Here is a 25,416-nt window from a genome sequence, read left to right as displayed (position 1 = left end):
AGAATGATGATAACTCCATCTAACCACTGTAAAAGTAACAACTTATCCCAATAGGATACACAAGAAGAACACGCAACAAATGCTTGTACTTCTTAACTTTGTTGGTCGACGACCAATGTCCTTGAACTTTACATAATTCATTGTTCTTTTTTCTTTTAATTCTATCATACCTAGAAATTGGATCTTCTACACCTACACGTCAATTCCACTTTTATCCTTAATTAAAATATGGGACAAATTTTGTATTAAAATAAATAATGATATGATATTGGGATTTGATATGACGTTGATGTCCTTAAACCGGCTCATTTCAAAAGTACTTACTAACTTAGTATCGGATCCACACAATCATTGCCCAAGAAAGCATACAAAATTCACAGGAACACAAATATCATATGCAAAATATGGTCATTCATTGACCATCAAAAGAAATGGGGTCATTTATCGTTTAAAATAACAAAAAACAAAAATGTGGCCATTTGTTTTGAAAATATTTTAATGTTAGTTGATCTATTTTTTTTTTTTTTTAAATCTCAAATTTAGGGTTAGTTTCATTGATATTTTTTTTATTTATTTATTAACATTTTCACTCTACATATTAGAAATGCATTTACATGAAGATTATTACTATTTGATAAAAATAATTTCTAACACTAAATTTAAGATTTATTTAAAATGAATGAACTAAAATGGTAGGTTTGAGATTACAGAATAAAAATTAATCATAAATCACATTAAACAAACTTAAATTCTTAAACTATTATAACATTTGATGACCGCTGACCGCTGACCGCTGACCAAAGTTATAAACATAAATCAGGACTCCAAATAAATTTCCCCAAAAACCCATTAGACGTTTCTATCTCTAATGGCGATCTCTCTCAATCTTCTTCAACTTCAAGCAAATCCAGCACGGCCCAAGTTCTTGAAATGGAACCCGGTCCGACCGGCGGTTTATTTCAGAGCTCCGGCGAGGTCGACTGTCGTCATGTCGCAGATCACTCCGTCGTACTGGGCGACCATAAACGAAGATATTGAGGATCATCTCCGGCAGGTCATTCCGGCGAAGGACCCGCCGGCGGTGTTTGAACCGTTGGGCCATTTCATCTTCTCAGCCCCACGAAATTCCGCTCCTGCACTTTGTATCGCCGCCTGCGAACTCGTCGGCGGCCGCCGGGACAAGGCCATGGCGGCGGCTACTGCTCTCCAACTCATCCATGCTGCGACGTACACTCGGGAATACCCTCCACTGACGGCGCGTGAAATCTCACGCGCCGCCGTTGTTGACCGCATATATGGCGCCAACATCCAGCTGCTGACTGGCGACGCAATAGCTCCAATTGTGTTTGAGATTCTAGCGGGATCTTGCGACTGGAGCGAGAGCGGGTCGGAGCGGGTTCAGCACGTGATGGTGGAAATGGCTCGCGCGATGGGGACGGAAGGGTGGGTTGGGGGCCAATTTCGGGGACTGGAAGAGGAGGCGACGGCGGAGGAAGTGAGCGAGAAGACGGAAGGTGGGCTACACGCTTGTGGGGGCGCGTGTGGGGCGATATTGGGAGGTGGAAGTGAAGAGGAAATAGAGAAGATGAGGAAATATGGAAAATTGGTGGGGATGGTGAAAGGATTGTCAAAAAATGTGTTTGGAGGGAAAGAAAATGAGAGAAAAAGAGAGAAAATTGAGGAGTTTAAGGTTTTGGCTTTCAAGGTATTAGAAGGTTTCAAAGGAGAAAAAGTTCATGAAATCTATGGCTTCCTTGATTTTGAGGGGCTTTAGAACAAAGAGATGAAAAATAAATAAATAAAGAATTTAAGAGAAAAAAAATAAAGGTGAAATAGAGAAAGTTATATATAGTTTATTGTTATTGTTGGTGACATTTTTAGCCTTCTATCTCTAATAATTTTTTGCTGAATTCTTATGAAAGATATGAACATACTTAACTCTTTGAATTTGGAGGGTGATATGTTCATTGAGATGATGTATTTTTTTAGATATAAATTTAATGTTTAAGTTGTAAATTCTTTTGACCCAAATAATAGTATATACCGAACTCAATAGTGGAATATTTGGGTTGAGTCTATTCGGATTATTCATATAACTTATTCAATTGTTTTAATAAAACAATCGAAAATGTTAAATTTCTATTTGTTTCTTTTTAAACATTGATTTAAGATTAGTGACTAAATTTCAATTTATTTTATGAAAAATTATATTTGGAAGGCTAAAAAAAATTATTTTTTAAAAATATGCTGCATAATAAATAATAACTAAATTATTGAAGGAATGAAATATACATACATGCAATTTTTTTTATTCAACTATCCCATCTTTCTTTTTATGGTTAAAACAAATCTCAACAGAAGTGTTGAAAACTCTCCTAAGAATTACAATAAATAAAGAAAAAAAGATTAGACAGAGATGGAAAGAAAGCACAATTTTTAGGTTATTTCAAAATTGCTTGGAAAACTGTCACTGTTGTTTGACCAAATGTTTTAAAAGTGGTTCAAGATAATTATTTGACAATTAATGGCTAGATTCGTATGAACAAATGTGCTTGTTGGGAAAAAATTATCACTTCCATCACAAGAATAAGAAGGAAAATAACAAATAATAATAATAATAATAATAAAACTGAACACACAAGAATTTACATGGAAGACTCCAAACTTGGAGAAAAACCACGATCTGTCAAAAAGAAATCCATTGTGCAAAAATTGTTATAATCACACTATAATTCTTTTCTCGTTCCCAATTACAAGAGTACTCTCTCAAAACCTTTATACTACTCACACTCTTTAGTCTCCCTCTCAAACTAGAGAATATAAAAGAGAATTTAACTTGAGTTAGTACATTGACGGAGAGAACTTGTGGAAGGTTCTAACGATCAAATAATATTTATAAATTACCGATCAATACTACCTATACTACTTACTAATACAAGTGGCAAGACCAAACCGACTAGTAAGGAAGTACGAAAATTATTTCCTCAAAGCTCATTTTTAGTTAAAGTGATAAATGGAGATTTTGGTGTGGAATGGAGGATCGAAGATGCATAAAAGTAAAAGCATGAAAGTAAAAGGAAAGAAGTATAATCTAAAAAAATGTTCTAGCTTAGAGGAACGAAATCACCCAATGCAACCTTGATCCTAAGATATTACTCAATCATCTTTAACACATGGTAAACTTAACCAGTAATGCTGACATTAAGTGTAATGACCTACTTTTTGAGATCTCTAACAAGGGCTGTGTTAATTTCAACAAGCATGCAATGGAAGAAAAAAGAATCATGAAGCACTCTAATTCATCAATTTTAGCTTCAAACTTAAGCATGTTCATCAAATGAAAAGAAGGTTTCAGAAATACCTGTGAAGATCTTCTTCTTTCTTCAAATTCAGCTGCAATCTACTCCTCTACTAGTCACGAACCACTGAAAGATCTTCCCTGCTATCCTCTAGGAGCCTTAGATTGAGTTGTGGGACTCAAAACAAGCTAAATTAAAGGAAGAATTTAAGAAGATATCCACTGGTTTTCACCCAGCTGAAGAATCTTTCTTCAACCTAAAAAATCAGGTAAATTCAGTAGTTTGCATGCCTTTTCAACTGAAATTTCTATGTATTTTATGTAGAAAACCATGCAATCAGATTGCATAAACAAACCACACCTCCTACTTCTTTAAGTGGGATTGGAATGGAATGGTGATTAAGGTGTTCAACCCAAAGTGGGAAAATCTCACTCTTGTGATTTTTTTAAATTTTCATATTTTTCTTTTTAATTTTGAAAACAATTTTCAAAATAAAAAACATTTTTTCAGTTTTATTTTTTTTATTAAACTGAAAAAATATCAATTTTACCAAAAAATTAAATTCAATTAATTATTATTTAAATAAAATTAATAATTAATTATATTAATTTAATATCAAATATTAAATTAATTAAAATATCAATTTCACTACCATGAATCCATATTCATGAATTAATATTATAAATCATATTTAAAAATATTTATCGATTCTCCAATTTCGTTTAATTCCATAATCAAAACGTGTAATTATATCACATATAATTTACTAATTCCCTTAATTCGAATTTGAACGTTTTCAAATTAACTTATCATGCTATTTCTAAGGTTTATTTTGTTTGTGAGCTAGTAGGGGGACCTAATTAGATCTGCAGATCATGGGCTCCAACGATTCGAGATTAATTGGCTAAACTCTTTAAAACCAAATTAACTCTTCATTCGTTAAGTACAAGGTCACTCCACTAAAGCCCAATAGTTTCACTTCCCTTCATTGTAGTATATTATGTCCACTCGATATAATCATGATTAGTAAGTTAATCCTTCATAGATTGTTCGTAATAATTGGTTGGGTCAATAGTTTTTTTACCCACGAGATTACCTCTTATTTCTTAAGTTTCACTGATCCTCTAATGAACAATTGGTTTGAGAATCCAATCATCAAACCAAGTCCCTCTTGGGCCAATGAAAGGGTAAGACCCCTTGTTCAAGATCTGAAGTTAGCACTTAAGGGAACAATCTCTCTACTAACCCTGAAAGCGGGTAGGAGTGAGTTCCATCTTGCACCCTATGTCCTCAACTATCTACCCAGCCTTACTCCAAAAATAGGAGCCTTATTGAGTCGGCGCTGTTGAGTCAACCCTTACCTATGCAAATCTAAGGATAATTTTGAACAAATAGGAGTTCATAGTTAGCTTAGGATTAAAGATAAGTTAGCTAGGTCATCGCTTTGAAATAGTCAGTCTTAAACAGTAAACAACATTATAAATTAAGAGTGACTTATTTCTTGGTTCGATCTTATGCAAATTCATTGCACAGGACGTCCCCACTCCTCATGTCTCTATATGAACGAATTAGGATCACTTCGTTTGTAGCACTTTCCAACAAATTGTAACAACTACATAATGAGTCGCATCCAATAGTCTTACCAGAATAAGGTACCCAACCTTATTCGTATACTATAGATCATTTTGACTATTTACTTAAACCTGATCCACTCTTCTGACTTCGCATAAAGTTCAAGTACTCATGTAATAGTCATGGATCTTTTATTTTATTGGATTTATTTCTAAAACGAAAATGAGCAATTCATATATTCAATAACAATTTTTATTGAATCAAACTTCAATAACATCTTTATTGAACAACAGAATAAATTTATCGTTTACAACCCACGTTGAGGACATAAAATCCAATAGGTTGTTACTTCATAATTTCACATTATTTCTTTAAAAAAAATCAAGCATTTTGATCATTGAGATAAAGTTGATTAACACACACACACAAAAAGAAAAACTTCAAGACAATTTATAAAATTAATAAATAAACAAATAAATAAAATATTTGTTCAGGACCTCCTAAAAAGAATAATTAATGAAAATAATATTCAGACAGATAAAATTTTCAACCTAACATCGAGTTTTAAATCAAAACAATTAAACAACTTAAAAACAATAACTGAGCGGAAGCAATTTTCTTGTCCCATATGGCATGGTCACGGGTCCCTCTTGTCACACACTGACTTTCCTTGCCCTTACCTGAAAAGTAAAATATAAGAAAGGGTGAGTATTAAAAATACTCAATAAGTGATTCACTACTAGACCTATTAGGTGAACATATTAACCTTCCTATCCAGGCATCGTTGTACGTCCTATCGTGTAGTAGTCATGGTGATCCCGAAGGAACACATATCAGTCATAAGTGTGAACTTGAAGGAACACATATCAGTCATAAGTGTTGTTGGGATTGGTGTCCTAATTCTCCCAGAGTCTTGTTGTTTGTAATTTATACACATTGTTATGAATAAATAAGTGTTATTTCATTTTTCCATTTACTCATATCCAATAAACAAAGCTCCATGGTTATCGTATGTAAACTTAAGCATGTATATAAGATATACAAATGGATCATGCCTTAAGTAATAACCTAAATAAGTATGTAGTATAAGGATTAAGGGGGGATTCCCGATCTTGGTGATACTACGGATACGACCCGCTTTATAGAGGTTTGCAAGGGTTGTGAACTACTACAAATGATAGATCCTGACCATTCATGTGGAGACATGCGAGCGGGGGTGTCCTATTTACAAAAAAGTTTGTATAAGACTGGATCACGAGATGATTAGACTCTGTATATAATGCCGTTGATACTGGAGACTTACATCTCACCTAAACGACCATAGGTGACAGGACCTCAATCCTAAGTGTTTTGGAAACTCTTGCCTTTGAGGGCGGTTCTTTGATTAGTATTGGTGAGAGTGGCCAGATTGCCAACTCAACATGCCTACCTTTTGGGGACTTGTCTGATTTGGGAGCTGGGAACTCTATTACACAAGATGAAATTCACTCCTTCCTGAAACAAGGGTAAGTAGATAGATTGCTCTTTTAAAGGCTGATTCCAGGGCTTGAACATAGTGGTCACAGCTTCTCTTTGGGAGAGAGGACTCAGTCATAGTAGGACTATGACTTATGTTCATTAGAGGGATCAGTGGTACTTAAGGAGTTAGATGTAACTATAGGAACATAACGGTTATTGGCCCAACTGTACTTACGAGCGATCTGTGAAGGGTTATTGCACTGTTGATTAGTTAAGATGAACATATAATATATATGTAGTCAGAAGAGTTCAGCTGTCGGTCTGTAGTGGAGTGCCTGGCAGTTAACGGATGGTGGGTCCCATGAATAAATAGTTTAATCATTTATTCACATACCTTTGGAGTTTCGAGCTACAAATCCATAAGGTCCCCTTGGTAGCTCAATGGATTCAAGTTGAGAATCAGTTTTTGGTGTTGATTTGAAATGTCCAAATTGAGAAAGAGATAATTCGATTATATATGATATGGTGTATAAGATACATCAAGTGGAGGATTAATGTAAATAAGATTTATATTAAGTACCATGGAATAGAAAAGGAGTTATGGTTTATATGTTTCATGAGATGAAATATTAAAACTATAAGTTATAAATATAGTATGGTAAATTGGTTATCATATATATTTATAATAATATTAATTATTGGATAATTATCTCTTTTTCTCTAATAACCAATTGAGTAGGAGGTTATGGGTGGTTTCATGGTAACTGTGAGATAGAAAGGAAAAATATTATCCTAAATTTAGTAGTTGTTAAAAGAGTTTTCATTTTCTCGAAAAGTTCTCACGGTGGTCTGTCAAGTAAATAAGATTTACTAAATGAAAGCTTGGAGAGACTAGATGATCCTGGAGTGTTTCTATACGATAGACGCTCAACTGGCCGATGAGCTAAACGATCGTGCAACTTCTGCTAAACGATCACATAACTTTTGTTAAACGATTGGGCATCATCTAATCGTCTATACAATAGACACTGTCATCTCCCACTTTCTCAATTGTTTACACGATTGTTCTCCTTCGATCTCGTCCTCTAACCAAGTCCACACAGAGCCCACATTTCTGGATTCTCACACCAATAATACCAAGGTAGCCATTGTGGTGGTGTCATACTCAACTCGACATCAGTCAAGGTTCTGTGGAGGCTGTCCGTTGCGTTCACTGTGTTCATGGTCTGGGTGATCGCAGTGTTCAAGTTCTTTGTTGATTGTGCTGTGTTGTGGTTGTGGTGAACGAGCGTTCATGTGTTGCAATGTTGCTGTTAACGAGCGTTTGTGATCAAGGGTGTTGAAGATGAGTCTTCAAAGGTATGTTAATTCTATACCTTTATCTTTAGAAAATCATGTTGTAATTTCGTATGTTGCATAGCCTGTTGTTTCCATTTATGTACTGTAATTGTTAATGTTCATATACGATTGAAATTTGGAACGATCCTCTCGCTGCTTATGAAAATCCTCATGTCTGATTTCCTTCAATTCCAAATTTCACTTCTGTTTTGAATTTCTTTTACAGTCGTGGTGGGTTTTCTGCATTTTTTTTAATTGATAAATGCATTTGTAGATGGAGTTGATGAATGTTTACGAGTTAATTGCCTCTATTTTAAAGCTTTCTTTAAATTACAAAGTGTTAATTTGTAAAGGCCCCTGTGTTTTTTGGTATAATTAACATGCAATCGAGTCTGTAATTCAAAGTGTTTGAGTTAGTCAAGTCGTTTGTGATGAAGTTTCGAAGCATGAAGATGTGGTTCTCAGCGAAGAAGAAGACCAAGAGTTGATCGTGTCGTGTAGCCTCAGGTAAACGATCATGTAGATTTTTCTATACGATCGTGTAGTAATTCATAAATCATCGTTTAGCTAAACGATGGGGTAAATTGTTTACTCTATCACGTAGCGTTGGTTGCCCGATCGCGTAGACGCTGGAGATAGACGATCGTAGTAGGAGAATATGATGCTAATCGTTTAGAAGAAGGCGCGTGTTAAACGATCTTGTAGTTAGCATGCCTCATCACATAATCACTGACTACATGATCACGCGGTATTAGATATGAAGGTGCTCGCTCAGCGATCGTTTAGACGATTGTGCTTCACTGCATCGTAGTCGTTTAGACGATCGTATAAGGCTTGCGTTATGGGAGCGCGTTGCATGATCACGTACCTCGTGCTTCATCGCATAGTAAAATGTACACGATCGTTGCTAAACGATCATTTAGCTCTGGAAGTATAGGTAAACGATTGAGCAGAGCGTTTGTACTTTCATGCAGACGATCGCGGGTGTTTGGTACACGATCAGTGGAGACGCGTTGATTCGCCTGGACGGTTCAAGACTCAATTCGCCTGTTTGAACCGGAGACTCCTTGTTTTTGTAATAGTTAGCTTGTAGTTTGAGGACTTGAGGTAATTTTTCCCAGTTCATCAACATTTGTTTATTATACATGTGATATATGTAGTTTATATGGCAAAGTGTTTGACATATAGATTTGAAACCCACCTTAGGTTGTGCAATCATTTATGCATCATATATTATAAGTGTCATAATATTGCTTGAAGAGATTACTTGAAAGCATGCACATGAATCATGAAAATATAAGAGTTATATTTGTGCATGCAGTAAGCATATTCATGCATCATCTTTATATTATAAGTGTTATAGTATAAGGGTGTAGGGAAGCATGTTTTGCTTGGTTCATTGCTGTTTGGTATAAGTGTTATATAAAAGAAGTAAAAATAAATGAACATTGCATTGAGCACACTTAGGTTGTTTGTAAAAGTTATGAATGCCTCGGATGTATTCGCTTTGCGTTGTGGTTTTGGTTGTTTCCGCTATAAGTGTTATAAAGGAAATTAGAAATAAAATTGATAAGAAAGAGTTGCATGTGGACTTAGGGTGAACTCATATTTTAAAAAGGTATTAAAATTGGATTGAGATAGAGCTAAGTTCAAAGGTTCTAATGGGATTAGCAACCTAGTTTAATCTTTTTAAATCGGTTTAATAGGATTAAATTGATTGACATAAAAGATTAAAATTGTATTAAATCTATTTATAAGGGACCTTTTGTCTAAGGTGGGTTTTGTCTAGGCTGGGGCACTTAAGCTGACGGAAATGGAACACCCCTACTTGGGAACCTACCTGAAAAGGTGAATTAGATAATTTTCTGCAAGCATGCGACAGTTGATCAAAGACTCTGTTAAAGAGTTTAATGGATGATGATCAAACGTTGTTTCAACTATCCAAGGTAAAAGTTACTCTTGGACAAACCTAAAAAGTCACTTAGTTAAAATTCTTAACCGTGTTTTTTCTAAGTAAACTAAATCCTAGGTTATAAAATACTCAATGGGAGGAAGAGATGTATCTGCTATGTCAATGATTCCACTCACATTTCTCCCTGAATGTTCACGCCGTGAGATTCATGCTTGGCCTCATGGTGCCCTGGGAGCATCCCCCTTCGGATGGTGTTTGCATGAGTCAATATTAAGGTGGACGGAAAGAGTGTTTATAGTAAGTGGATGAAGGGTATGTGTCAACACGTCTTACGGTCTCTGTCATTGGTTCACACCGTGAGATCATTCTGTACTCCTTCGTGGCGTCTTAGGTGTGTCCCCCTTTGGATGGGTTTTGTGCAGTTGGTCAAGATCAAAGTGAACTCCAGAAATGGATAGGGTCGCTTTAGGTTTTGCCCCAATCGAATTTTCTCCCTTCGAATTTGTTTCTTGGGGCGGATCTCTAGGGCCTAAAATGGCAGGTCATACTTACGGGAGGTTGTTAAGTAAGTTAATGATCTCTTAACCAAATCAATGATGGCTAGTCATTATAGAAGCAAGAGTTGTTCTGGTATTAATGACTGGTTGAGAATTTCTCAATTCAGAGGAGGGATAATTGACCTCCCTTTGGCGACTTTTGTCCTAAACCTTTGAAGCGTCATTGTAAAACTAGATGTCACACGGGGTTCATGTTAGTTTTGCTAAACCTTATTGGATGTTGTATGTTTTTTCAACGGATATTTGCTTAAAACCTAACATAGGTCAATGTGTTTTTGTTTTCAGCAACGCGTTAGTATTTCCGTTTAAAGCCTTTAATTTGATCGATTACATACATTTGAAAGATTCTTGTAAAACGTATTTCGTGGTAAACGACCTCGATTTTTTCATGGTTGAGGAATGTCCTCAAGTCCCGACCCCTGATGCACCGCGAAGTGTTCGCAGTGCATATGGGGTGTGGATGAAGGCTAATTCATTGGTATGACTTCACATTTTGGCTAGCATACCTAATGTTTTGGCCAAAAGGGTTGAGAACATGGTCATTGCACGCAAGATCGTGGACTCGTTGCAAGAATTGTTTGAATGTCAGTTCTTACTTTTCGAGCACAAAAGGGATGGATGACAAAACCAGTAGTGTTAGTTCCAAAGTTAAACTCCAGGAAGAGGAAGAAATTGTTGCTGACTCTGTTGAGGTTCATAGAAGATAAGTGTTCTCTGAATGCAACTTGTAGCTTATTTAGGTTCTGATACAGATCCCACTACTCTCCAAAAGAGGAGGATGTCTAAAGACAGTAAATCTGATTTATTGATCTTGGAGACGTGTTTGGTAGAGAATGCTGATTCTTCCTGGATCCTAGATTCGAATGCTACCAACCATATCAGTTCCTCTTACCAAGGATTCAGTTCCTGGCAAACGTTGCCACAGGAAGAAATCACTCTTCGAGTCGGTACTAATGAGGTTGTCTTAGTTGTTGCTGTAGGTAGGCTGAAGTTATTTTTGGACAAGAAACGTTATTTGTTACTGGATAATGTTTTCGTAGTTCCTCATATTAAAAGGAACTTAATCTCGATTTCTTATCTCATTGAACAAGGATATACCGTCTCTTTTTTTAGAATAAAGTGTTTGTTTTCAAGAATGGAATAGAGATTGGGTTTGGTTTGATGGAAAGTAACTTATATGTACTAAGGCAGTTAGTCATAAAAGCCTTGTTTAACACTAAAACGTTTAGTATAACAACAACAGCTAAAAGATAAAAGGTTTCTTCTAAGGAAAATGCCCATCTTTGGCATCTAAGGTTAGATCACATCAACCTCAATAGGACTGAGTAATTGGTGAAAAGTGAACTTCTAAAGAGTTTAGAAGAAAACCCATTGTCGGTGTGTGAATCATGCCTCGAAGGCAAAATGACCAAACGACCTTTTACTGGAAAATGTTAGAGAGCCAAGGAAGCCTTGAAGCTTGTACATTTTGACCTTTGTGGTCCGATGAGTGTTAGGGCTCGAGGTGGGAATGAATATTTCATCTCTTTCATAAATGATTATTCAAGGTAGGGGTATCTCTACCTAATGCAATGTAAGTTTAAAGTCCTTGACAAGTTCAAGGATTATGGTTGAAGTTGAAAACTTGTTAGGTAAGAAGATAAAAATACTACGATCTGATCGTGGTTGAGAGTATATGGACCTCCAATTACAGAACTATATGATAGAACATGAGATTGCGTCTTAACTCTCAACCTTAGGTACACCTCAGCAGAATGGTGTATCAGAAAAGAGAAACAGAACCTTGTTGGACATAGTTCGGTCTATGATGAGTTATATTCGTCTTTCAGACTCGCTTTGGGGTTTTGTAGTAGAGACTGCATACTATATTCTGAACAACGTTACCTCGAAAAGTGTTTCTGAAACACCTTTTGAGTTATGGAGAGGCCGTAAAGGTAGTTTACACCACTTCAGAATTTGGGGGTGTCCGACACATGTGATCGTAACTAACCCGAAAAAGTTGGAACCGCGTTCGAAAGTTTGCCTCTTTGTAGGCTATTCCAAGGAAACCAGGGGTGGATACTTCTATGATCCAAGTGAGAACAAAGTATTTGTTTCTACAAGTGCTATCTTCTTGAAAGAAAACCACATGAGGGATCATAAGCCACAAAGTAAGCTTGTTGTATGTGAGATTTCTAATGAGACTGAGACTATTGAGGTCGGTACATCTAGTCAACCAGCTCAAGAGTCAAGACTACCTCGATGAAGTGGAAGGGTTATGAACCCACCGGATCGCTACATGGGTTTGATTGAAACCCAGAACGTCCTTTCTTATTATGGGGTCGAGGATCCATTGTATTTCAAGAAAGCGATGGAGGATGTTGACAAGGTTGAATGGATTAAAGCCATGAACCAGGAAAGTGAGTCTATGTACTTCAATAATGTCTATGAGCTTGTGGATTTTCCTGATGGGGTAAGACCTATAGGGTGTAAATGGTCTATAAGAGAAAGAGAGGTGTAGATAGAAAGGTGCAAACCTTTAAGGCTCGACTCGTGGCAAAGGATTATACCCAGGTCGAGGGAGTTAACTATGAGGAAACTTTCTCACCTGTTGTCACGCTCAAGTCTATTAGAATACTCCTGTCCATAGTCACATTTTATGATTATGAGATATGGCAAATGGATATCAAGACTGCCTTTCTTGATGATAATCTTAAGGAGACCATTTATATGACTCAACCAGAAGGGTTCGTAGCTCCAGATCAAGAGCAAAGAGTTTGCAAGCTCAATAGGTCCATTTATGGGCTGAAACAAACGTCTAGATCATGGAGCCTTGTGTTTACAAGAAGATCATCGACAGTTCAGTAGCTTTCTTGGTACTGTATGTGGATGATATCTTACTCATTGGGAATGATGTAGGGCATCTGACTGACATTAAGAAGTGGCTAGCTGCCCAATTCCAAATGAAAGATTTGGGTGAGGCACAGTATGTTCTAAGGATCCAAATTATTCGGGATCGTAAGAACAAGAGACTAGCCTTGTCTTAGGCATCGTACATCGATCAAATGTTGATCAGGTACAGGATGCAGGATTCCAAGAGGGGTTTGTTATCCTTCAGGCATGGAATCATTTTGTTTAAGGATCAATATCCTAAGACACCTCAAGAGGTTGAGGAGATGAGACAAATTCCCTATGCTTCAGCTGTTGGAAGCTTAATGTATGCAATGTTTTGTACCAGACCTGACATTTGCTATGCAGTAAAGATTAACAGTCGGTATCAGTCCAATCTAGGATTTGATCACTGGACGGCGGTCAAGACGATCCTCAAGTATCTTCAGAGAATGAGAGACTACAGACTCATGCTGTCTCTTATACACATCTAGATGTGTATAAGAGACAGCATCGCAGTGATGTGATAGTCACAAAGATCGCGTCGGAGCACAATGTTGCTGATCCTTTTACAAAGGCTCTCACGACTAAAGTGTTCGAGGGTCACCTGAAGAGTCTGGATCTGTCGGACATGCGATATCTTGTCTAAGACAAGTGGGAGATGATACTGGGGTATGCCCTAGTTTATTGTATATTGTACATGTATTTATCTTGTATTGTACATTAGTCTCCCGAGGCATTAGAATAAGTTGAAGATTGTTAGGATTGGTGTCCTAATTCTCTCGATGTCTCGATGTTTGTAATTTATACACATTGTTATGAATAAAATAAATGTTATTTTATTCTAGCATTTACTCAAATCCAATAAACAAAGCTCTATGGTTATTGTATGTAAACTTAAGCATGAATATGAGATATACAAGTAGATTATGCCTTAAGTGATAACCTAAATAGGTCTGTAGTGTAAGGATTAAAGAGGGATTCTTAATCTTGGTGACACTACGGATACGACCCGTTTTGTAGAGGTTTTCAAGGGTTGTGAACTATTACAAATGGTAGATCCTGACCATTCATATGGAGACATGCGAGCAGGGGTGTCCTATACAAATAGTTTGTATAAGACCGGACCACGAGATGATTAGACTCTGTATATAACGTCGTTGATACAGGAGACTTACATCTCACCTAAATGACCATAGGTGACATGACCTCAATCTGAGTGTTTTGGGAACTCCTGCCTTTGAAGGCAGTCCTTTGATTAGTATGGGTGAGACTGGCCAGATTTCCAACTCAACATGACTACCTTTCTAGGGACTTGTCTGATTTGGAAGTTGAGAACTCAGTTACACAAGATGAAATTCACTCCTTCCTCGAAACAGGGGTAAGTAGATAGATTGCTCCCTTAAGGGCTGATTCCGGGGCTTGAGCATAGTGGCCACAACTTCTCTATGGAAGAGAGGACCCAGTCATAGTAAGACTATGACTTATGTTCATTAGAGGGATCAGTAGTACTTAAGGAGTTAGATGTAACTACAGAGACATAACGGTTATTGGCCCAACTGTACTTACGAGCGATCTGTGAAGGGTTATCGCACTGTTGATTGGTTGAGATGGACACATAATATATCTATAGTAAGAAGAGTTCAACTGTCGGTCTGTAGTGGAGTGCCTGACAGTTAACGGATGGTGGATCCCGTGACTAAAGAGTTTAGTAAGTTATTCACGTACAGTTGGAGCTTTGAGCTACAGGTCTATAAGGTCCCCTTGGTAGCTCAATAGATTCAAGTTGAGAATCAATTCTTAGTGTTGATTTGAAATGTTCAAATTGACAAGAGGTAATTCGATTATATATGATATGATCGGTATGGTCTATGAGATACATCAAGTGGAGGATTAATGTAAATGAGATTTACATTAAGTACCATGGAATAGAGAAAGAGATTTGGTTTATATGTTTCATGAGATGAAATATTAAAACTATAGGTTATAAATTTAGTATGGTAAGTTGGTTATCATATATATTTATAATAATATTATTTATTGGATAATTATCTATTTTTCTTTAATAACCAATTGAGTGAGAGGTTATTGGTGGTTTCATGGTAACCATGAGATAAAAAGGAAAAATGTTTTCCTAAATTTAGTAGTTGTTGAAAGAGTTTCCATTTTCTCGGAAAGTTCTCACGGTAGTCTATCAAGCAAATAAGATTTACTAAACGATAGCTTGGAGAGACTAGACGATCGTGGAGTGTTTCTATACAATAGACACTCAGCTGACCAATGAGCTATACGATCGTGCAACTTCTGCTAAACGATCGCATAGCTTTTGTTAAATGATTGGGCATCGTTTAATCATCTATACGATAGACACTGTCATCTCCCACTTGCTCAATCGTTTACACGATTGTTCTCCTCCGGTCTCGTCCTCTAACCAAGTCCACATAGAGCCCACACTTTTGGATTCTCACACCGAGAATACTGATAACTTGTAGAAATATAAGTTATTAAAGCTCAAATTATTAAAATAATGTGAGAAAGTGATAGTAAATAGGAAATATTACGATTGAACGCACCAAACTAAAAGCAAAATTGCGATCGCCAACTCTCATCACATAGAAGAAATTAAACTGAATTAATCTTTTATTTCTGTGTAGGAACAAGGCGATAGCGCAATCTCCTGAGTTGGCAATCCAATGGTACTTCAAAGACAAACGCGTGATGACCTTACATAAAGGCGGTGACCTAAAGTGATAAAACGTGATGGGACGTGAAGCCGATAGCGGTCAAATCAGAAATTCAGTTGGCGGCTGTTGATACAATTGCAAATCTATTGAACCTCTGGTGACCATCAGACGGCGCGACAGGGTATGGAAATTAATGCTGTCCATTCACGCAATGATTAGTGAGATGAAGAACTGTTTTTGGAAGTCTATAAATACCATTCAATGCTACCAAACCAGGGAATGAATTCTGGGAGGTCGAGAGACTGTTGGAGCAACAAGGAAGAGAGACACCAAGTCACACCTAACCCTTGTAAGAGCAACAGTTTACAAATTAGAAGAGAATTAGGTTGTTAAAAGTCGTGTAAACGCCAGAGGAAGCAAGACACTGCTTACCTTGCTTAACACTTACATCATCTATTTTTTGTACTTGAACATGTTATTTGCAAGAATGGAAATTACATTTCAATCCATGTTCATTCTTTTCACACCATACATGAGTAGCTAAATTTGTGAATTGGTTGAGAAGTACTTAGCTAGCATGACTTAAGTTATGCACTTCATGCAATCATCTTGTCTTATGTATGCTTCATTCATCACTTTGAATACTTGAAAGAGTAGTCTAAAGACATAGAATCTAGGCTTGAAAGAGTGAGATCATATCTCATAAGCAAGAGTAGAGGAGACTTAGAAATAAGTTCTATCTGCTGCATTCCCTACAAATCGTATGCATTCTAGACATAGGAAATGTGTCCATATGCATTGAGAAATGTAGTGCTTAATATTTGTGTATAGCATGATCACATGACTTGTAGAATAGCTTAAGAAATGTTAGCAAAACCTCTTCTCAACCCTTTATCACATATTTATTACAACACCACTCTTCTATCGCTTTGCATTTAATTCCATCACCTTAAGAAATCAAAGTCAATCACCATTCAACTTCTTAAACTTAAAATAGCGACAAGATCAGAGGTAGAGTCTATCGCATATCTGTTTGAGTAATCCCTACGTTCGACCCTGGACTTACCAGGACTCTAAGAGGCTTATACATGGGCTTTGTTAGGAAAACTTGCATAATCATCGCATCCACACACCCTTTCATCGCATGATAAATCAGCGCATCAAGTTTTTTGCGTCGTTGCTGGGGATTACAATATAGATTGCGCTAACATCAAACCTCTTTGATCTTTGTAGCTTTCGACCTTTGGAGTATTGCCATTCCACTTGTGAAGGAAGAAGCAAGCGTCGTATGAGGAAGGAAATACTTATGAGCTCAAGTACGACCCAGAGATTGAAATAACCTTTTGCAGAAGGCAGAGAAACAAACGCAATCAGCAAGGAAGTGTCACACCCCTTCCCAGATTACCCTTCTTAATCCAGAAGTGAATGTAACAACAGTAGTTACCAACCTTTTTGTGGCACTTACTTTCTAACTTACATCCTTAACCTACTTAGATCCCTGGAATACATATATAACATTCACTAAACTAATGAAACTTTAAAAACAACCTCAAAACACCAGGGATCAACAACAACATAACTACATCATATTAACACATACAGAGTTCAGCGGGTCCCAATATACTTTATTAGTCCCTAATATGAGCAACACATATGTACAGACATTTACAGAATAGATACCTAAAACTTCTTTTTAGACTTTGGACTTTTAACTGGAGTCCTTGAGTGACAGAGCAGCATGACAGCTAACCTATAGGGAGATGACCACTACCTGGGAAAAGAAAAACATTTGAAAGAATGAGCTACTTGCCCAGTGAGTGACTTAATAAAAACATAAATCTCATGCTTAAACTGAAAGCTAGAAAATAGAATACTGGAACTAAAACAAGCCAAACAAACGTGTACATAAAGCTTTTAAAACCATTGTATCTGCAAAATAAACTTGGTAACTATTATTCATGTCATCATCAACATCATATAGCTCTATTTTATGCTTTGCTGGACTATGCCTTAGTTTATCAGTCTAGAGTGGCCCTCTTGCTCACTCTTTATCATCCTTTACTGCATTCCTACTTAACTAGGAAGGAACCCTTTTGTTCACTTCCTAAAAACATAATTTGCAACCCTAGTTGAGAGAGAACCTTTACTCAATTCCTCAACGTCAATCCATAGTTAGTGGAGTGATCTCTACACTACCAATAACAACTTTTCTTTTGTTCATGTGATTCTAGTTTAAGTACCGTCATACCTTAGGTACTACTGCTCAGATACCTTCTCTGTGTACTTCAGTATCAAGCTGCTCAGATACCTTCTCCATGTCCTTCAGTATCGAGCTATTCAAATTCTAGGATAAAGCTTATGTACCTTCTCATCTAGTCCTTCAGTACTGAGCTATTCAAACCTAGGACAAAGCTTCAGTACCTTCTCATCTAGTCCTTCAGTACTAAGTTATTCAAACCTAGGACTAAGCTTCAGTACCTTCTCATCTAGTCCTTCAGTACTGAGTTATTCAAATCTAAGACTGAGCTTCAGTACCTTCTCATCTAGTCCTTCAGTACTGAGCTACTCACACTGAACTTGCTTATTCTTATCTCTTAATGACTTAGTTGCCCAAAAGCTTTCTATACTAATGCATCCTCTTGTTCATTGAAAAGCATAGCATATTAATGTGAGATGCATTGCCTGGTAACTATTTGAGAATAGTTGTCATAAATAGCTTTCAGTAAACATACATTACTAGACATTCATAAGAATTAACAATTTACATAAAACATTTAAAGCATTTAGAGTCACTCACAATTTCAGGCTCGATCCTTTGAATTTATAAGCCTCTCCTAATTGAACTTGGCCTAAAAATCACATTATTAACTTATGGTTATCCTCTAGATGATTATTCAATCCAAACACTGCATAAAAAATTCAACATTTTACCATAATTCTCTTAATTTCTAAAATATCCTAACTTTACTTAAACTTCTCTAAAACCTAAGTCTACGTTTTACCCAATTTCCTCATTGATCCTAATCGAGATTTACTTAACCAATTAACCGCTTAATCATCTTCAAAATTAATCTAGGATCCCAATTTCCTCCAATTCCATGCTTTATCATATGAATACCAAACGACCACTACTTATGATTGAGAACACTTTAATTACCATAAATTTGGATTTTTCAGCTTTTAATGACTGACAGAAGTCATCTTCAACCTCCAGCCCACATTTTCTTCCAAATTCGGCCAGTTTTCCGATGAGACTTCCGGCGACCAAATTCGCTCATTTCAGCCTTACCCACTCGAATTAATTCATATAATCCTCTTACCCATCCTCTAAACTATCTTACCTCACATTTTGTTGTCTTGAAGCGCCCTAAATCTTCTGGAATCGGTCAAATATTTCTTGATACCCCTGTTTTCCGGTGAGAAGTTTCAGAACTTTTCCCAGCTTGAAATTCATCAATCCCTAACCATATAACCTAAAATTTCTTGCTTAAACTTTCCAATAAGCATATTAACCAACTAACCTGAGATTTTGAAGCTTTGAAAATGCTTGAATNTTGAGAACACTTTAATTACCATAAATTTGGATTTTTCAGCTTTTAATGACGGACAGAAGTCATCTTCAACCTCCAGCCCACATTTTCTTCCAAATTCGACCAGTTTTTCGGTCAGACTTCCGGCGACCAAATTCGCTCATTTCAGCCATACCCACTCTAATTAATTCATATAAACCTCTTACCCATACTCTAAACTATCTTACCTCACATTTTGGAATCTTGAATCGCCCTAAATGTTCTGGAATCGGTCAAATATTTCTTGGTGCCCCTGTTTTCCGGCGAGAAGTTTCAGAACTTTTCCCAACTTGAAATTCATCAATCCCTAACCATATAACCTAAAATTTCTTGCTTAAAATTTCCAATAAGCATATTAACCAAATAACCTGAGAATTTGAAGCTTTGGAAACGCTTGAATAACACCGAATCAGCTCCAAAAGTCACGTTTCTCTGTTCGCCTGAAATTCTGTGTAGTCTCGGTTTTCCTATTAATTCACCAATTTTCAGTCAAAATTAGCTCTAACGTCCTTCAAAAAAAATGTTAATAAACCTCTTTACTTACTAACCTCAAAATTTCAGCTTCAAATTTGGTTTCTACAGCTCAAGAACTTCAAAACACTGAAGCCTGTTCAGACTGTCCGAAATTCAGATTTAACCCGACTTTTCATTCAAATTACTCAACCTCCACAGCTTCAATCACTCCGGTAACCCTCAAAATTCTCTTCCTCACGTCCCTCTACAAAATCATCAAAGAAAATTAGGGTTTGCTCGAGGGAATCGGTATAAATCGGTCTCATTCAGAGGCTGGTGACCGCCTTTCTTTTTCTTCTTATTTCTTTCTCTTTATTTTATTTATTTACTTATTTATTCATTTATTTATTTCTTTTCTTTCTTTTCTTTCTTTTTCCTTTTTCTTTTTTTTTTAAAAAAAATCAATTCCTCCTCAAATTCCTTTTCCTTTTCTTTTAGATTAATTCCCTTTCTCTTCTTCTTCTTTTTTTTTTTTTTTTTTTTTCCAAACTAACTTTTAACTTTAATCATTTTAATTGTTTCCTTTAAGAACAATTCAAGATCAAGGGCTTATAGGAAGAGCTCGTAGAATGGCTAAACAATTTGAAGAACGAGTAGCAAATAAAAACAACATGCTGGAAAATCCCATCCTACTAGCAAATGCTCGCAATAGACCCATCCGGGACTATGCATTACTAAATTTGTATGATTTTTTCCCAGGAATCATGAGACCAGCAAATGGATTAAGGTTCGAGATGAAGCCAATAATGATACAAATGATACAAATAGCGGGACAGTTCGGAGGATGGCGTGGTGAAGATCCGCACGCCCATCTATGAAGCTTCATCGAAATCTGCAACACTTTTATGTTCCCTAATATTTTCCCAGAAGAGGTTCGACTCACGTTATTTCCATTTTCACTATGCGATAAAGCAAGAAAATGGGCATATTCTCTCGAATTAAGAGAGATAACATCATGGGAAGAATGCCCACGAAATCCTCAATCAGTTTACTTTGTAAAAAACAATCCTTATTCAAACACTTACAACCAGGGATGGCGAAATCACCCCAATTTTTCTTGGAAGAATAACCAATAACAAAGCAATCAGCTTATGGCTCAGAGAGAGGCACCGCCAGGGTTCTTCCATAGATCTAATGGACAACAGCAAGCTAGTAGTTCTCATCTACCATCATCATTATCCCTATAGAACTTGTTGAAGGAATACATAAAAAAGAATGAAACAGTCCTTCAAAACCAAGCTACATCCATCCGCAATTTGAAAATTCAAATGGGACAAATTGCAGGAGAGCTAAAGAATAGACCCCAAGGGACATTTCCTAGCTCAACCGAGCTTCCATGTAATCCAGGGATTGTCGGGAAAGAACATTGTCAACTAGTCACCTTAAGAAGTGGAAAGGTAGCAATAGAAGCTAGAAAGGAGCCTCGCAAGACTGAATCAAAGAAGCAACCTGCGATTGAATCAAATAAACCTCTATTGCAGACTGAAACAAAGAAGTCCGAGACAACCAGGGAACTAGAAGATGCGATCACCTCTAAGCCTCCAAACCATGAAACACTGGAAGTACAGGTACCTCCATTTCCTCAAAGACCTAAAAAAAACATAACGATGAAGGCCAGTATCAGCGCTTCTTGGAAATATTGAAACAATTGCACATTAATATTCCATTCATGAAGCAATAGAGCAGAAGCCTATGTATGTGAAATTTTTGAAGGACATCGTCTCGAAGAAGAGAAGCACAGGAAGATTCGCCCCGGTGGCATTGACACAAGAATACAACACTATAATTCCACCAAAGATGCGTGACCCAGGTAGTTTCACAATATCCTGCTCAATAGGAGGAATCTATATTGGCCAAGCATTATGCGATCTCAGGGCAAGCATAAACTTAATGCCCTTTCAATTTTCAAAAGATTAGATGTGGGACAGCTAACACCCACAATGGTGACTCTTCAACTCGCCGATAGATCCTTGGTGCACCCTGAAGGAAAATTAAAGGATGTCTTGGTAACAATAGACAGATTCATCCTACCTACAGACTTTATTATCTTAGATTATGAGGCAGATAAAGATGTTCCAATCATATTGGGACGACCATTCTTTTCTACTGGTCGTGCTCAAATAGATGTGCATAAGGGAGAAATCACAATGAGCGTCAATGGAAAGAAGCTCAGGTTCAATATTATCAAGGCAGTGAAGTTCTCAGATGAGGAAGACTTATCTAATTCCGATGATGAACAAACTTGGTTGGAAATTGGGAATCCGAGGAAGAGAATGAAGAAAGAGAGGATGCTATAGCATCCAATGAGACATACCATGCGATAACAGAGATGCTGAAGGATGATGAAATGTTGAACTTGGATGAAGAAAGCAAAGCACAGAAGCCCTCTTTAGAGCAACCACCTACACTAGAACTAAAAACTCTACCAACCCACTTGAAGTACGTATTTCTCGGCCAGGATGAAACCTTACCAGTCATCATATCCTCTGCAATACTTGAAGAAAAAGAAACCACCTTGATCAGTGTTTTAAAAAAATATAGTAGAGCGATCGGATGGACGCTCGCAGACATCAGAGGTATTAGCCCAGCGTATTGCATGCATCGAATCCGGCTTGAAGAAAATCAGAAGGGCTCAATAAAACCTCAACACAGACTGAACCCTGTGATGAAAGAGGTTGTCAAAAAAGAAATCATCAAATGGTTAGATGCCGACATTATCTACCCCATCACAGATAGCACTTAGGTCAGTCCCGTGCAATGCGTTCCCAAAAAGTGTGGGATGATAGTGGTTCCTAACGCAAACAACGAATTGATCCCTATGAGGACGGTCAAGGGTTGGCAGATTTGTATGGATTATAGGAAACTCAACGTGGCGACAAAGAAAGATCATTTCCTCTTACCCTTCATTGATCAAATGCTCGACAGATTAGCGAGGAATTATTATTTTTGCTTCCTTGATGGGTACGCAGGCTATAATGAAATTATGATCGCACTAGAGGATCAAGAAAAGACCACGTTCACATGCCCATATGAAACATTCGCCTTTCATCGCATGCCTTTTGGATTGTGCAATGTACCCAATACATTTCAAATGTGTATGATGGCGATCTTCTCTGAGTATCTTGAAGACTCGGTTGAAATCTTTATGGATGACTTCTTAGTCTATGGACAAACATATGAAATCTGTCTGCAAAACCTAGAGAAAATACTAAAAAAATGTGAAGAAACTAATCTAGTGTTGAACTGAGAAAAGTGCCACTTTATGGTCGAGGAAGGAATTGTGCTAGGGCACAAGGTTTCAAGGAATGGGTTAGAGGTGGATAAAGCAAAGATTGAAGCTACAGAAAAACTTCCACCTCCAACGAATGTGAAAGCTTTGAGGAGTTTCCTAGGGCACGCGAGGTTTTACAAAAGGTTTGTGAAGAACTTTTCCAAAAATGCTCAACCTTTGAATACGTTGTTGGAAGCTGATAGACCCTTTGATTTTGATTCACACTACCTCACTGCATTCAAAACACTAAAAGACGCTTTGACTACAACACCAATTCTGATCACACCTGATTGGATGAAGCCATTCGAACTGATGTGCGACGTTAGTGGGTATACGATGGGGGCAGTCTTGACACAAAAAGTAAAGAAAATTTTACACCCCATCGCATATGCTAATAGGACGTTAAACTCCACATAGGAAAATGACACCACTACTGAGAAGGAAATTATAACGGTGATTTTTGCTATTGAAAAATTCAAACCCTATTTGTTGGGGTCAAAAGTGATAGTCCATACAGACCACTCTGCGATAAGGTATTTGATGACAAAAAACGATGCGAAGCCTAGACTAATCCGATGGGTTCTCTTACTCCAAGAGTTTGATATGGAAATAATCGACCGAAAGGGAACAGAGAACAAGGTCGCTAACCATCTATCGCGACTAGAAAATCCAGAAGTGGATCACATCCAATCAGTGGTGAACGCCTCATTTCCTGATGAGCAGCTGCTTAAGATTGAAGAATTTCTACCTAGTATGTGGATATTGTCAACTTCTTGGTTTGCAAAAGATTCCCTGAAAACTACACATCCCATCAAAAGAAAAGGCTCATACATGAATGCAAATTTTACTACTGGGACGATCCAAATCTCTACAAAAGGGGACTAGACCAGATATTGAGACTTTGTGTTCTAGAAACTGCTTTCCATCGCATATTGTTTCAATGTCATGAATCACCTTATGAAGGGAATTTTGGCGAACAGCACACGGTAGTGAAAGTTTTGCAATATGGGTATTACTAGCTCATTCTGTTTAAAGACGCACAAGAATACTCCATGAAATGTGACAAGTGCCAACGCACTGGAAGCATTTTAGAAAAAAATGCGATGCCAATGAACATCATTCTGGAGGTGGAGCTATTTGACGTCTGGGGAATAGATTTCATGGGACCATTTCCATCGTCAAATGATCATAAATAAATTTTATTGGCTGTCAACTATATATCTAAATGGATTGAAGCTGTTTCATGCATTGTAAACGATGTAGCAATAGTCTCTAAGTTCTTACAGAAAAACATTTTTACTTGTTTTGACACTCCACGTGCCATAATAAGCGACAAAGGGACCTACTTTGTGAATCACATTGTTAGTAAACTATTGATCAAATACAATGTCCACCATAAGATCGCCACCATGTATCACCCCCAAACAAATGGGCAAGTAGAGGTTTCTAACAGAGAAGTCAAGTCAATCTTAGAGAAGGTCGTGAACTCATAGAGGAAGGATTGGGCCATGAAACTAGATGATGCCCTGTGGGCATATCGGACTGCTCATAAGACACCCATAGGCATGTCACCACATGCATTGGCGTTTGGAAAGGCCCGTCATCTACCATTGAAACTGGAATATAAGGTTATATGGGAATTTAAGAAACTCAAATTTGATCTTAAGGCTGTAGGAGAAGAGAGAAAACTTCAACTACTAGAGCTGGACGAGTGGAGATTACAAGCGTATGAGAATTCCAAAATTTACAAAGAATGCACCAGGCGATGGCATGATAAGCGTCTTTGTGAGAAAAACCTCAAGGCAGGTTGAAGAGTATTGTTGTTCAACTCCAGGTTACGTTTCTTTTCTAGAAAACTGAAGTCGCGTTGGTTCGGGCCTTTCATATCCAAGGAAGTATTCCCGCATGGAGCGGTGGAATTGACCAACGAAGATGGGACCAACGCATTTAATGTGAATGGACATAGAGTAAAGCTGTATCATGGAGGGGATTTTCAGTGTGAGAAAACCTCCATTGACTTGGGTAAGCCAAAATAGAGAAGAAACATTCAGTCATTGCGATGATAAGCGACATACATTCATCAGGGACGAAGTATATCCTTTTGTTTTTTTTCAGAATCTATTTTACTTTCTACATATTTACTACTTTATATAACTATCAACTCCTTTTCAACTTCGTACTTCATTCTATCCTTTTGATTGCGTCATTTTGATCGCAATAGACAAGTGCGACGGAGTGATGCGATGGGCTTAAAAAAAAACGCGATCAGTTGAGCATTTGGAAAAGCCCAATTCTTCGCAATTACAATATCAGCCCATCCCAGGTAAGGAAATCGTACGTCTCCTCTGGAGACTGAAAAGACGTAAAAAACTGTC

At 37.2% G+C, this 25,416-nt stretch overlaps 2 protein-coding genes and 1 long non-coding RNA gene across 10 annotated transcripts; 2 read left to right on the top strand and 1 right to left on the bottom strand.

Annotated features, from left to right (window-relative positions):
• Positions 1–868: 868 nt before the first annotated feature.
• Positions 869–1,774, top strand: LOC120084746 (heterodimeric geranylgeranyl pyrophosphate synthase small subunit, chloroplastic-like). The gene has a single exon (XM_039040569.1). The coding sequence runs from the start codon at positions 869–871 to the stop codon at positions 1,772–1,774; it is 906 nt and encodes a 301-aa protein (XP_038896497.1).
• A 3,582-nt stretch (positions 1,775–5,356) lies between these two features.
• Positions 5,357–20,083, bottom strand: LOC120084483. Of its 8 annotated transcripts, XR_005483731.1 has the most exons (6): positions 19,806–20,083; positions 19,626–19,724; positions 19,446–19,510; positions 18,486–18,537; positions 17,369–17,459; positions 5,357–5,551 (listed from the first exon to the last, which is right to left on the bottom strand). It is a non-coding gene; the product is annotated as an uncharacterized LOC120084483 (long non-coding RNA). The 8 variants fall into 8 exon arrangements; XR_005483734.1 differs by lacking the exon at positions 17,369–17,459; XR_005483736.1 differs by lacking the exon at positions 18,486–18,537.
• A 4,466-nt stretch (positions 20,084–24,549) lies between these two features.
• Positions 24,550–24,852, top strand: LOC120084745. Its single transcript, XM_039040568.1, has one exon. The coding sequence runs from the start codon at positions 24,550–24,552 to the stop codon at positions 24,850–24,852; it is 303 nt and encodes a 100-aa protein (XP_038896496.1).
• Positions 24,853–25,416: the final 564 nt, after the last annotated feature.

This window comes from Benincasa hispida, chromosome 9 (genome assembly GCF_009727055.1).
Source record: "Benincasa hispida cultivar B227 chromosome 9, ASM972705v1, whole genome shotgun sequence".
Taxonomy (NCBI): Eukaryota; Viridiplantae; Streptophyta; class Magnoliopsida; order Cucurbitales; family Cucurbitaceae; genus Benincasa; species Benincasa hispida.
This window is presented reverse-complemented; position numbering and strand designations above follow the sequence as displayed.

Coding starts and splice junctions, on each gene's coding strand:
- LOC120084746 (XM_039040569.1), top strand. CDS start 869: ATGGCGATCTCTCTCAATCTTCTTCAACTTCAAGCAAATCCAGCACGG.
- LOC120084745 (XM_039040568.1), top strand. CDS start 24,550: ATGAAACTAGATGATGCCCTGTGGGCATATCGGACTGCTCATAAGACA.